This window comes from Scylla paramamosain, chromosome 2 (assembly GCF_035594125.1).
Source record: "Scylla paramamosain isolate STU-SP2022 chromosome 2, ASM3559412v1, whole genome shotgun sequence".
Lineage (NCBI taxonomy): Eukaryota > Metazoa > Arthropoda > Malacostraca > Decapoda > Portunidae > Scylla > Scylla paramamosain.
The window spans coordinates 17,377,367-17,391,384 of NC_087152.1; the positions used below are offsets into that span (position 1 = coordinate 17,377,367).

The 14,018-nt window shown below is 45.3% G+C and overlaps 1 protein-coding gene across 2 annotated transcripts in view; it reads left to right on the plus strand.

Annotated features, from left to right (window-relative positions):
- Window positions 1–9,236, plus strand: part of LOC135111091 (nephrin-like) — an 87,338-nt gene extending 78,102 nt beyond the window's left edge. Inside the window, exons 15-22 of one of the 2 annotated variants that reach the window (XM_064024035.1) lie at window positions 3,152–3,316; window positions 4,748–4,861; window positions 5,229–5,373; window positions 5,614–5,811; window positions 6,342–6,460; window positions 6,829–7,573; window positions 7,713–8,187; window positions 8,557–9,235. In XM_064024035.1, the coding sequence (XP_063880105.1) occupies window positions 3,152–3,316; window positions 4,748–4,861; window positions 5,229–5,373; window positions 5,614–5,811; window positions 6,342–6,460; window positions 6,829–7,573; window positions 7,713–8,137 (1,911 nt within the window). In that variant the 3' untranslated portion in view covers window positions 8,138–8,187; window positions 8,557–9,235. Of the gene's footprint in view, window positions 1–3,151; window positions 3,317–4,747; window positions 4,862–5,228; window positions 5,812–6,341; window positions 6,461–6,828; window positions 7,574–7,712; window positions 8,188–8,556 lie in introns of both variants that reach the window. The other variant, XM_064024026.1, reaches the window with a different exon arrangement.
- Window positions 9,237–14,018: the final 4,782 nt, after the last annotated feature.

Consider the following 14,018-nt stretch of genomic DNA (forward strand, 5'->3'; position numbering starts at 1 on the left):
TGTGACGGAAACGAGAAAAGAATATTAGCTTTGTTTTATACCGCTATCGTTTTCACTTTTTAGTAATTATTTTTAATGAGTACGAAGGGCAACTATCTGTGGACCACTCTCCAAAGTACTCGATAAACTTTTTAGATAGGAAAAAAACATTTACTTTGTTTTGCATCGCTGATTTTGTTCATCCTTCTTTAATCATACTAAAGATTTTCATTCATGGACAGCTTTTCGAAGTACTCGATAAACGTTTCTTGGTAGAGAGGATCCTTTGTATCGTTGAGTACTATTGCAAAGGCAGCGAGGAGAAACACACGTCGCACTCTTTCTATAGGCGTCAGCTCCCAGTGCACCACTTCATCCATGCAGATCATGTATAATCACGTAGTATTGACTCTTAACATACCACAATATCGTTCAGTTCAGCGCTTTCCTTCAGCCTTAACACCTCAGATATACTGGCAATGTCCAAATAAGATCTTACAACAGAAATTACAATTGACAGATTTGAGGGAGATTGGAGGAGTCACTATTGAGGGAAAACACACAGCAGAGTACAGATGAATACGACCAACACTATATATATACAGAGTTTCCTGTCGCCTCTTAATTAATACTTTGGGCTCTCGTGAGGACATTTTTCAATGGCTACAAAGATGAGAAACGTGTTCTTATGGGTCTTTTGGGTGTTTTCTCTCACTGACGATCCATAATCCATCCTAAACGATCAATAGAGTTATAAAAAACACTGTAACCTCCACTAAAGGTTTTTAAAAGTTGTCAAGATAAAGTGCTAAGACTTTTAAAAAGACGAACCTTTGTTTGGCTCGGCCCTTGTACAGCAGCAGGCGCCCATCGCTCCCTCCCTCCTCCACCGCTTTTCCTCGTCTTGACATTTCACTAATCCTCTAGAACTCATAATGATTCACTGCCCTTCAAAAAAATGGCCTTAGCAGCATAATTACTTTACACAATGAAGAATGTTGATCCTCTTTAAAGAACAGGGTAAAAAAAATGGTTAGTAATTGCCTGGATATTGTAGCGAGTAATTAAGGGGCAATTAATAATAATCATACTTGCGCAACTTCCCGTATTTCATTCCGTGTACTATCGAGGTTCAGGCTCCTTCATTGTGTATCTTGCCATCAGGGTCTCTTGTTTGCATGTATCTGTTGCTTTTCCGCGTGTGTTCGTTTTTTCATTATATAACCATCACCCTAATTTAGCCCAAACTATTAAAAAGAGCAATGGTTTCTGTTACTGCATTATCATAAGACAGTGCTATTAAATTCACCTATCAAAGTGTCGACAAGGTTAAGAAAAAAAAAAAAAAGACGTTCCGAGAGAAATATTGCTGAAGAATCTGCCAGTAGAACGTAAGAAAATAAGGGAACTGCAAGAAGTCATCTGGACTACACGTGCGACACTTACCTATGAAGGAAAAAAAAAAATGTCAGATGCTGAAAGTGTCTAAGCGAGGAGGAGATGCAGACGTAAGAGGGAAAATTTTGCCATCGGAAAAATATAAGCAAAAAACAAAAAAAAAAAAACTGCAGTGAAAAAATTACGATGACTTTCCCTTTTGATCGCGTCACGCTTATGTCAGCAGCTCTCTGGAAATCCTACAGCAAATATCCTTCATTCATATTAATTCCTTGTTTATGATGAGCATGGGAGAGGATGGCAGAGGAAGAGGAGAAATACAAAGAAATACAAAGGAAATTCAAACAGTAACAGACTCTGTTGTCTTTAATAAACCGTTTCGGTAACTATTCTACGCTATTAGTAAGAAAGACAAGATAGTTCAGAGGAGGAGGAGAAGGAGGAGGAGGAGGAAGAGATGGTGGTGGTAAAGAAGGAGGAGAAACGGATGGCAGTAATGCATGAGAAGAAAGATAAGGACGAGGAGAAAGTGACTTTAGAGAAGGAGAAGGAGAAGAAGCAATGAGAGTAGAGAAAAAAATAGAAGAGGAGGACGAGGAGGACGAGGAGAAAGAAGGAGAAGAACAAGAACATGAACAAGAAAAAGAGGAGGAGGGGGAGGGGCTGAGGAAGGTAAGGGTACGTACATTAGTAACGAGAGGGGGGTTCCTGTCCGTCCGATGGTCTCATTCTACGAGACGTTTCTCAAAGGACTCCCACGTACTTAGCTAGCCAAACTTCTAACTAACAATCATTAATCACTTCCTTGCCAGACTGACTTAGTTATCAAACTCACTCACTCACTCACTCACTCGCTCGCTCGCTTTCCTCTTGACTGATTGAATGGCTGACTAATGAGATGACTTACTTAGAGCTACGGTACGTACCTTTTCCTAACCTTTTACTAATATTAACCTTATATTTTTCTTACTTTTTTTTTCTCCGCCCGTCATTTTTTTTCGATTTCGCAATGAGTTTTTATTGATATTTTATTTATTTTTTTTTTTTAGACCTTGGCATGAATCTCTGTTTTTTCCTTTTATTGAGAGAGTTTTTTTTCGCATTTCTTTCCTTATTTCATTTTTTTTTCTAAGATTTATCGAAGGATACAAACTGATCATTGATTAACTGTGCTCAGTTTTGCTACTTCAACGTCATAAAACATAGTACTGCCTACTTTTTAACTCTCTCTCTCTCTCTCTCTCTCTCTCTCTCTCTCTCTCTCTCTCTCTCTCTCTCTCTCTCTCTCTCTCTCTCTCTCTTTCTCCATAAAAGGAATAATAAAAAACTTAATCATCTATTTACACTCGTATAAATATACCAAGAGAGAGAGAGAGAGAGAGAGAGAGAGAGAGAGAGAGACGGAGTGACCTCGTAATAGTGAAGCTCACTGGACGGCTGACTGATTGACTGATCGACTGACTGACTAATTCAAACACCACAACAAAGTAATCATCTCACGCTGCACATTACAATATCAAAACACACAACACACAAAAATAGATTAATGGTGAAAATTAAGATATGAAACTAAAAAAACCATGGACAAAGAGACGAGGACAGAGACCTGACACTTATCTTCACATCTTGTCCCTCTCTCTCCCTACCCTACTGTGATATACCCAACCATACCCTAACCCAAACCAAACCAAACAAACGTACCCCAATCCCTGTTCTCTTTATAAATTATACCCTAAGCTCTTTGCTCTAAGTCTAACCTTACGCACCCTCGCAGCTGGTAGACGGGGTAGTGGAGTGGTCCTCAAGATTAGAAGTCCGCAGCGTCACTCCCGAAGACTACACCACCTACACGTGCACGGCCACCAACGCTCTGGGAAAACACACGTCAACACTCACCCTCACCCCGCCAGTCCCGCCCGCCACTCCCAGACACCTTGCCGTGAGTTTAAGTGGATTTTTTAGGGGTTTCTTTCTTGTTTTTGGCTTTCTTATTTTCTTTTCTTCTTTTTTTTTTCTTTCTTTTTTGTTGTTGGTAGATTTTTTTTTAGCAAGTGTTTTTTTCTTTTTCCCTATTCTTTTCTCTTTTTCTTCGTCTTACTATTTTTCTTATTCTTTCTCTCTATTCTCATCTTCTTCCTCCTGTTGTCTCTCCTTGTTATTACTTGTATTGTTGTTGTTATCAGTAGCAGTATTAGCAGAGGAAGTAGTAGTAGTAGTAGTAGTAGTAGTAGTAGTAGTAGTGGTAGTAGTAGTGGTAGTAGTAGTAGTAGTAGTAGTAGTAGTAGTAGTGGCAGCAGCAGTAATATATTTCTTCATTTACGATACTTCCTCCTACATTTCTCCTTCCTCTCTACCTTTTCCCTTTTCTTCTTCACCTTCCTCCTCCTCCTCCTCCTCATGCAGCTCTTGACAATAAACATCACTGCCATTAATTAATTAAGAGTAGCCATGTGTCTCCCTCTTTCATCTTGGCTTGGCTGATGACTCTTGTTGCTAATAATCGTCATTTCAGGAGAGCGGCGCCGGTCTCTCTTTTAAAGGCGCGTTGACCAGCAAGTATTACTCAGCACAACTACGTACTTGAATACTGCACGCGCTTTCTCTGCAATACGTGTTGCATGACATTTCAGCGTTTTTTTTTTTAACGATATATTTACGCAATGCCCTTCATTCTGTCATATAATCTTAACCCTAATTCGTTCTGTGGAATCAACTAAATCTCCTCAGTTGTTTCTATGGTAACTTACGTAGCTTTCTGTTTTTCGTTTCCTTTCTTTCTTTTATTTTTTTACTGTTCCTCCTTCTTATAGGGCGGTGTGTCTTTGTTTTTATATCGTTCCATGTCTCTCGGTTTCAATCAGGTGGTTTACTTTATCATACAGTTAGTGTCAACAGCTCTACTGAGTTTTGTTTTTTTTTCAGTTTCTTCATGTTCTCTTGTGTCCCTCCTATTTCTATTCTTACTATTCCTATTCCTAATTTTGCTCCTTCTTCTCTCCTCCGTCGTCCTCCTCCTCCTCCTCCTCCTCTTCTCCTCCTCCTCCTCCTCCTCCTCCTCCTCTACTTCTTCCTTCCATTCTTACTGCTTATCTTTTCATTCTCTAAAACCACCTCCCCCTCGTCCTTGTCTTTCTTCTCATGCATTACTACCATCCAGTCCTCCTCCTCCTTCACCACCACCATCTCCACTTCCTCCTCCTCCTCCTCCTCCTCCTCCTGTTCCCTCTCTTCTTCCTCCTATCCTAACACCACCTCCTCCTTAATCTCCTCACCACCACTTCCACCACCACTAACACCACCTCCTCCTCCTCCTCCTCCTCCTCCTGGTGTTCTTGTTGCTGCTAAGAGGGTATTTACATTGCTCCGCCAGGTAGCCAATGTGACCACGGGGGAGGTGTTGCTGGTGTGGCGGCCAGACCTCAGCCGCAGCACCCCGGCCGGCTACCTGGTCAACGTGTGGCGAAGCAGCGAGACGGGCGTACAGGTGAGGCAAAGGTGGTTCATTGTCAATAGTCTGATAGCTACATCACACATGTTTCCATTGGTCGGGTAACAGCACACACTTTCATTGTGTCTCCTGTTTTCTTCATTCCTGAATCTGTTAACTGTTCAAAACCGAGCATTTGTTAGGTTTTTGTAAGATCGTCAGCGGTTCTGAGGACTTAAGACTGAAAGAAAATGCGGAACAGTGAAGGTGAATGCAGAAGGTTACGTGATTTCTGACCGTGATTGTACGAGAGATGGTTTGTGTTTGTGATATGCAGGGAGATTTAATATAGTCGTAAATACGAGTATACTGGCATTCCTGGTCCTTTGTTTATCGTGTCACCTGAGTGTCCATCCTCCGGCAGGTCCTGAACGTGTCTGGCAGCGAGAGGACGAGCACGCTGGTAGGGGACCTCTCGTCGGGCACCGTCTACTCCTTCACCGTGCAGGCGTTCAACCCTCAGGGCGTGTCAAGGCCGTCCGTGCCTCCACTCACCGCCACCACGCTGGGTACGCCTCACCTTAAGTCTGTCACTCACTGCGGTGGCTTCATGCTGCGGTGTTCGGTTCACTGCCTATGGGTTGTGAGTTCGATCTGGCTCATGGCAATTCCCCGGTGGGAAAGGTCTCGCTGTCTTGTTACCATAAACGATGTTGAGTTGCAGCGCCGCAACTCAATTGTGCCCACTTCAACTCTTTACCTCTTATACTGCATCTCACTCTACATCCTCCATCGTCTCCCTCCGGCAGGAGTGGCGGAGAGTGCCAGCAGCAGCAGCAGCAGCAGCAGCGGCAGCGGTGAGGGCGGAGGTGCAAACGGATCACGAGTGCCGCGCCTCATCCTGCTCATCATGACGCTGGCAGGGACGGCGCTGCTCGCCCTCAATATCGCCATTATTGCCTGCTTTGTCCGGCGCCGAGCAGCGCACAACAACCGTGGGGTGTCCGGTGAGTCTGTGCTCAGACGCCTGGGCTTTTGAAAGGGAAAGGAAGGGTTTGTTGTGGAGATATGCCACGTGCTGTCAGTTGTCTTCTTTTTTACGTAACAATATTCTGCAGTTCATTCTGTCAGCGGCTCTCAACTTGAGTTTCACTTTCATAAGATGATATGTACACAGAAGGGTGAATACACTCTTAGATCCACTTGTCTTTATCTTATGTTGATTAGAAACACATTGTACCCATAATGGTACATACTGACAACATTCCACTCCAGCGTCTGGCCACAACACAGCACATAATCACTTATTCTGTGCCTCCTGCATTTTCACATTTCCTCTAGTAAAACTTAACCGTCTCATCGCAGACCAAGATTACATGAACTTCATTTTCTTTGCTGACGAGAACTGAAACCATTGTCAAGGCTTAATAGTAAAGTTTTTTTTTTTTTTTTTTTGTATGTAATTGTGAAGCGGTCGGTCTTCATAGTAGTTTTCTTTCTGTGATCACATGATTGATCTCACTTCTTCCTGCCACAGCCTCCTCCAGCAAAACCACAACGCTGGAGGTGTTCTCGCCCGCCACCACGCCCGGCACCACGCAGGGCGACGAGTTGCCCATCACCTCCACCAAGGGCCTCACCGCCATCACTAGGCAGGTAGGTCACCACGCAATACACCGCACTGACCACTCACTTCCACGGCCCCTCCCCCTGCCGCCCGATGCCTCCCTCAGTGGTACAAAGGTTCTCACTGAGTATGACCAACTTAAAAGCCAGAGTCTAGCCCCTCTCTCTCTCTCTCTCTCTCTCTCTCTCTCTCTCTCTCTCTCTCTCTCTCTCTCTCTCTCTCTCTCTCTCGCAAAAGGCACATTAATTAACTCCATATTACGTATATTTACTAATAATAACAACTCGAAACATTAAGACAACTCCTACATAAAGGTGCCTTTCCTTGTATCCTTCACGACTCATCACTACTGAAGTGATACCAAGGGTTATCACATGTTCCTTTCTTCTTCGCGCAGTGCGTGGAGGGACAACCAAGCCTAGGAGACACGGAGCAGACTAGCCTCTTTCATAGTAACGACCACGGCGGACCTCTCGCCGCCCCACTGGACCCAGGCCTCTCTGCCACCGCCCCCAGGCCAGGGTATAGAAACGGCAGCAGGAGTCACCAGAACGGCGGACTGTATATGCAGAAGTACCGCGAAGACACCCCGTATTACTACTCGCCGCTGCCACAGAACCATAGCGTGTCTGGGGAGGAGGGCGTGATGGCACGGCCAGGCAACCCCCCAGACGTGTGCCCCACCACCTCGGACTCCCGGGGCACCCTCACACGCCGTTCCCATCGTTCCCACCCCGAGGGGCAGAGCCAGCGGCAGCAGCAGCAAGCACCGAAGCAGCAGCAGCAGCAGCAGCAGCAGCAGCAGCAGCAACAACAACAACAAAAGCAGCAGCTAAAGCAACAGCAGGTGTCAGACATGTACCCCATGGAGCCGCTGTCAGCCCCCACCGGAGGGTACTTCCACGCCGTCACTGACAATCCGCGGCGACACTCTGTGGACGAGAAGCGACGTCCAGGAACCCAGCCAAGCCACCACCATCACTACCATCACCATCACCCGGAGCAGCAACTGCTACAGAACCGCGGCTCGCCCAGGACATCGGAGGGGCACGAAGGCAGCCGCCGCCAGCACCACCTCCACAACCTGGATCAGTTCAACGCGTACAGCCAGAACCACCGTGAAATCACAGCAGCAAACACAGGTCAGATGGTCTTTCTCTTTGATGTTTTCCCTCGACACTCATAAAATGTCTGCGTTAAATTAAGGTCAATAGCATTACACACTCCACACTGACCGTTCACGCTCACTGAACAGAAAACTTAATGAAGGTGTTTTCGCAGGCGTGGCGGGGAGCTACGCTACTCTTGGCCCGCGGCGCCTACATCACCAGCAACAGCAACAGCACGCAGCGGCAACGCAGTTCTCCACGCTGCAGCGTCCACTCTCCAAGGCCACGCCGGGCCCTCACAACGGCCACAGGGACCATCACCACCACCACGACCAGCGGACATCAGAGGGCACTGACGGGGCTGGGACGACGCAGGACGACAGTGGGTCATCAGGGTACGGCGGCAGTCCTCGCCAAGAAGTAGGTGGAACCTCCGGAGGTGGTGCGGGGGCGCTGGCCTGTCCCCAACCCGCCGACGCAGCCTCCACCTCTGCCACCACCTCGACGCTCAGTAGAACTCGGTCTTCCAGTGACCACTCCAAGAAAGGGAAGGGCGACTTGCCCGAGCCGAGGGAAGGCGTTGGGCAGGGCAAGTGAAAGCCGTGTCAGCCTGTCAGCTGATCTGCGATAAGACAACAAAATTCAAGGTGAACACTGCCGCTGTATGTGCTTGATGCTCCTTTTGTCGGTGACATGTACACAGCCTCATACACACACACACACACACACACACACACACACACACACACACACACACACACCAGGTAAACGTATCGCACCACCCTGTATCTCCATACCTACATCACTTTTACACACAACGCAATACCACACCAGCAAACACTCAAACTCTCTCACACAAACAAAAACAGCCTTATATCACAACTTTCTCCTAGTCTTCCCCAACACAGTCGCCAGCGTCATGTAGTTCAATCAAACATCATAGTGAAGACCTAATGACTTTCTGCTTGAAATTCCCTTGCATTCACCATACTGCCTCCTCACCCTTCCTTCCCTAGGCCGGGCTGAGAGTTGGGAGGCCCATCACTCTCAAACCCTCACGGACTTCCCCACTGCATCGCCGCCTCCTCCTACTTTTCCTACTCCTGCTGCCGCTGTTGCTGCTGCTGCTGCTCCTACTGCCGCCGCCGCCGCCGCTGCTGCTGCTACCGCTCCTCCACCACGAATCAACGATCATCCACCTGCGATATGTTCTGTCTCCCGCGAGCACGGATGAGATGAAGTGCAGGACGCGTAATTCGAGGACACTGGTCAAGACAGACCAAGAGAGAGAGGCGAATGTTTGTGTTTTGTATCAGTCATCCAAGGGCGGGAGTCCGTGTGGGCCTCGCCGTACATACATAGCTTTAAGGCAACGTCAAAAGAGCTTCTTGATTGCTGTTCCCATACCACCAGTCACCCTCTCGCCCGCCGCCCTGACTCCTCCTCCCCCTCCTCCTCCTCCTCCTCCTCCTCCTCCTCCTCCTCCTCCTCCTCCTCTTCATCCTCTACAATCTACATCCCAATCCCGTCTGCCTCGCCCTCCTCCCTCCCTACTCCCTCCTGTTGAACATGTGTCGTGAAATGTTCATATTTTTGTAAATGTGTGTGTGTTAGTGGTAGGTTGTGTGTGTTAGCGTTAGGGTGTGTGTGTGTGTGTGTGTGTGTGTGTGTGTGTGTGTGTTTGTGGGTGGGTGGGTGGGTGGATACCTAACATGTCTTTTCCTCCTCCTCCTCCTCCTCCTCCTCCTCCTCCTCCTCCTCTTTCTCTTCATCCTCATACTTATCCCCTTCTTCCCCCCCTCTTACCTTTTTCCATCTCACCCTGCTCCTCATCCTCCTCTTCCTCCTTACCAAACTACTACTAGCAACTAAAAGCCTCGGAGGAACGTGTGTGTGTGTGTGTGTGTGTGTGTGTGTGTGTGTGTGTGTGTGTGTGTGTGTGTCTGTGTGTGTGTGTGTGTTGCGCGGCAGGCAGCATCACGGTCCTGGGAGTGACTCAGTGTACTACTCTAGACCTCCCGTAGCACCTCCATGACGCTCATTTACACCGAAAATCTGTTTAATCGTAGGACAGTAAATTTTTGGAACTAAACGATACCTGTGTTTCCTTGGCGCTCCTCCATTTTTTTCCTTACTGATCTACGTACGAGTCTTGTACCCAATTATTCATCGGTGAGTTTCTTTACAATATTCTTCAATGCCTAATACGACAGCTGTGTTTGTTTGGCGCTCCTCCACTCATACAGATCTAAACATTAGTCTTGTTTGAATTATTCCTCAGTGAGTTCTCTTGTCCTCAATAGCTGATGCCCCCAATACCTGATGCGCCCCAATACCCAATACCTGAACTTGCGTTACACCACAGACATCAACCTACACTGTGTCTTTAAACATATGGACTCAAGATCCCGTGCAGTTCAAGGATTTTTTTTCCTTTGCTGTGCCTCGAAAAATCAATGCTATCCAATGATTCAGAAATGTGAAATATCGAGAAATTTTAAGTATGCAGTAAAATTTGCAGTCAATACATGAGAAGAAGAAATTCAGAAGCAAACAAGAGAATTTTATGTAGGGAGTGAAATTTTCGGTCAGACCTAAAATTAAAACAGGAATCTCTTCACTAATACATTTCTAGTAATATTTAAAAGGCAACACATTTATTTCCAAACATATGCAAGAAAAAAATTAAAGGCAAAACAGTTCACTTACTTAATAACAAGACGCACACATGTCATTTGAATACAACACAGACTCTCTTCCCAAACAACCCAACAAATCTGTCATAGTACAAAGACAGCACAAGCTCTGGACGGGAGGATGATTTACTTCTCAGTCATTGAGGTCCCGACTGGAGGAAAATGGATCAGAAATGTGTATCACCCACAAAACTACTACACTACTTTGAGCTTATGGGCGTCAGTAAATCTCTTTGGCCAAGCCTAGAAAAAAAAAATCTGAAACAGAAGTATCAGCAATAAGACTACAAGGAGATGCCTAGACGGCAGTAAGTTTCTTGGGTACATTTAAGGAAAATCAGCCGCAATGTACTTTCACATGTACCGTCACTGGCAAGGGTGCGTTGAGCACCAGTCAACGACAATTAACCTAACAAAACTAACGAAAAGATCAGACATTTTAAGGACAAATAGCAATGAAATCCTGCAATACCACATCATTACAGATTACATAAAGTACGGCTGAAGGAGTAACGTCAGTAGACACACATTTCAGCGTCTAAATAAGTAAGTACTATATTCCGAAACAGTTCTGCGCCGCACCATCACCACATACAAAAGGCTCTAGTTAGAGTTAAATGGATTTTTAAGGAGTATTTTTATGTGTCTAGTAACAGATTAAAAAGACTTCTAGTCTTGAGAACTCAGCTACTCATATCTGTGGCCTTCGAAAATAATCGTAGTCAGAGAACAGACCGTTTATGAATACAGGACTCAACTTTTACAAGCTGTAGTGGAAGTTTTTTGGTGTTTTCAAGACTGCTTTCGGAATTCAGTAAAAGTTTACAGCGACTGTATCAGCGGGAAAAAGAACACCCATGAGAGCTCAACTAATCATGTCCGTGGCCAGTGAAAATTATGCCTCGTAAGAATGGGGCTGAATTTTGTTAAATGAAGACGAATATAAAGCGATCCGAGTAGTTTCGGTACAGTTGGCAAGCCTGGCTGTTTGAAGCGTTCCGAAGGGTGCGTCGCGTATCATGCTGTGTTTCGAGCCACTGACTCGTGAATCACAAACAGTAGATGACACGTTAAACAGTACTATACCATACTTCGTCCATTCAGTGAAAATCATTCGTTTCATTTTAGTAAGGGTACTGTTTATGTGTTACTGTACTTGTGTGTGTGTGTGTGTGTGTGTGTGTGTGTGTGTCCAGTGCTGCAGTCATATAATACACAGCAGTTAAGTACCTCACGAAAAAGGCAGCAATAAGACTTTACATGCTTTCTCGGCTCTTACTTCTCCCAGCCTTAGAAAGCAAACTGTCACCTCGGCACGTCCTGTCATTTCAGTTATTGTTGACTACTGCCTGGACACTGGCATTGTTAATAGTACAAGTATTTCTAAGGAGGTTTTCACAAATACATAAATCATAGAACTCTGAAAGGAGAGAGAGAGAGAGAGAGAGAGAGAGAGAGAGAGAGAGAGAGAGAGAGAGAGAGACCTACCTTAAGAAATAACATTCCTGCTCTCTGCTGTCGTTACATCACGTCCTCCACTTTTCCACGCCTACCCATCCTTCACCAGTCACTCCCCAGCTGCTAGGAGAGGCTGCTGGATCCATGTTTATTGTACGGCACACACTAACACACACACACACACACACACAGGGCAAAAGGTTTACTTCAACGCGCAGGCGGCGCAGCTCAGGTCAGGTGACCGGTGAGCCTTTTTAACGGCGCTTAATTTTTTTTACTGTCCTTTACTTAGTCGTTTGTTGTGATTTACTCCGTTATCAATCTTGTCTCTCACTTTTCCGCAGTCTTTACAGAGACCTTGGGGATTATGAAAATAACATTGGAGTACTAATTTCCAGACAATGAATGTTTATTTCTTTCCAAAATATGACGCAGGCCATACCAGCATTAAGATAAGTACTGAAACACTGCAGCAGAGAATAAATTATTCGAATTTGTGGAAGAAGGAGAATTCAACAGGCCAGGACACTGAACCCTTGGTCGGAAAAGGATACGTCGGGACTATAGCGACCGTCAGGCCCCAGTATCATTTTGGGATCACTACATGGCACACTTCAGGATGAGACCAACCACCACCATAGATTATGTACAGAAAAAATCATGAAAACCACAAAATCAAACTTTAACTGAATTTTTCTGTTATCCTGTTATAATTAACACATACGAAGCCATTCTCCTACAGACCCTCCAGAATTTATTTATCCGTAATACTTCCTGCGGCGAGTATTGGCCACGCATAAAATACAAGGAAGAGTACTAAGGTTAGGGCAAAGACTAAGCGTGCGTACCGCAGAATCCGGGCAGCCCGTGTTGACTGGAGCTGAGTAACACCAGGCACTGACCAGGCAGGGCGAAGCTTTCCGTTGCCTTTTCGATATTGAATGCTGAAATGATTGTCGGGACTCTTGCTCGTGCATAAATGAGTAGCGATGATGAGGCCGAGGAACGCTATTGAAAAGATGTACCAGATATCCATGTGTGTGTTGTAAGGAATAGTGGGCAGCGTGTCAAGCGAATCTGTGTAGAGAGCCACCAGCACCAACAGGGAGGTGAGGCTCATGGTACCCCTGTCGCTGAAAGACTCGGCAGGGAGGAACAAAGTGCCGTAGCCAATGATGAGGAGGCTGGCGGAGGGCAGGAAGGTGTCCCACAGGTACTTCTGGTAGCGCCGCTGCAGCACCAGTGTCATGCTTGCCGTGTTGCCGTCTTTGCCCAGCACGAGCGTCATATTGTTGAGCAGGTATTCCTCCAGTACTAGCCCATCCTTGTACACTGCACGTGACGACCTGTTGAACCTCATGCCCTGCGCGTGGATGTTTACCACGGTAATATTGAAGCTGCACACCTGCACGTCCCAGGGGAACAGAAGCAGGTTAAAGTTGCACCGAACAACTGGCTGAAGTTGAACCGCCTTTCGCAGGGAGTTCTCTCGCCCCTCAAACACCGTGTCTGCAGAGCCAAAGACAACCAATTCAGTACTGGAGCATGACACCACTGGCATACCAGACGATATTACCATGAGTTACTGTCATAATTTCATCACACATTACTGAGCATTAATGTTAAAAAAAATACAGCCTTTTTCAAGATATTAATCATCACCCATTCGCAACAAATGTTCAACAAGTGAATTAGCAACAAGTTGCCGTAATTACAACACCCATGCATCAGTCCTTGTATTCTGAAATTATTAAACTTCCTGCAATAGACCATTTTGAAGCATTTACGTAAATGGATCGACTACCTGCTATATATAAAAGTGCGAAAAATCGTACCTAACGCAACATTCGCCCTAAAGCGTTCATGCAGAGCCTCTCTCTGCCTCGCCCTATGTGATTATATATATATATATATATATATATATATATATATATATATATATATATATATATATATATATATATATATATATATATATATATATATATATATATATATATATAATATATATACTGTTATTCCCGCAACACTGTCTCCTGCCCTCGCTACCATGCCGCCCCTACCTCTACTAGCCGCCTGCCTCACTTAGCTTAGCACTCCACTTTCAAAATGGAAAGGTTTACACATAGTAACAACAAAAACAACAACAACAACAACAGCAACAACAACAACAACAACAACAACAACAACAACAAATAACAACAACAACAACAACAACAACAACAACAACAACAATAACAACAACAACAACAACAACAGCAGCAGCAGCAGCAGCAATAATAATAATAATAATAATAATAATAATAATAATAATAATAATATAG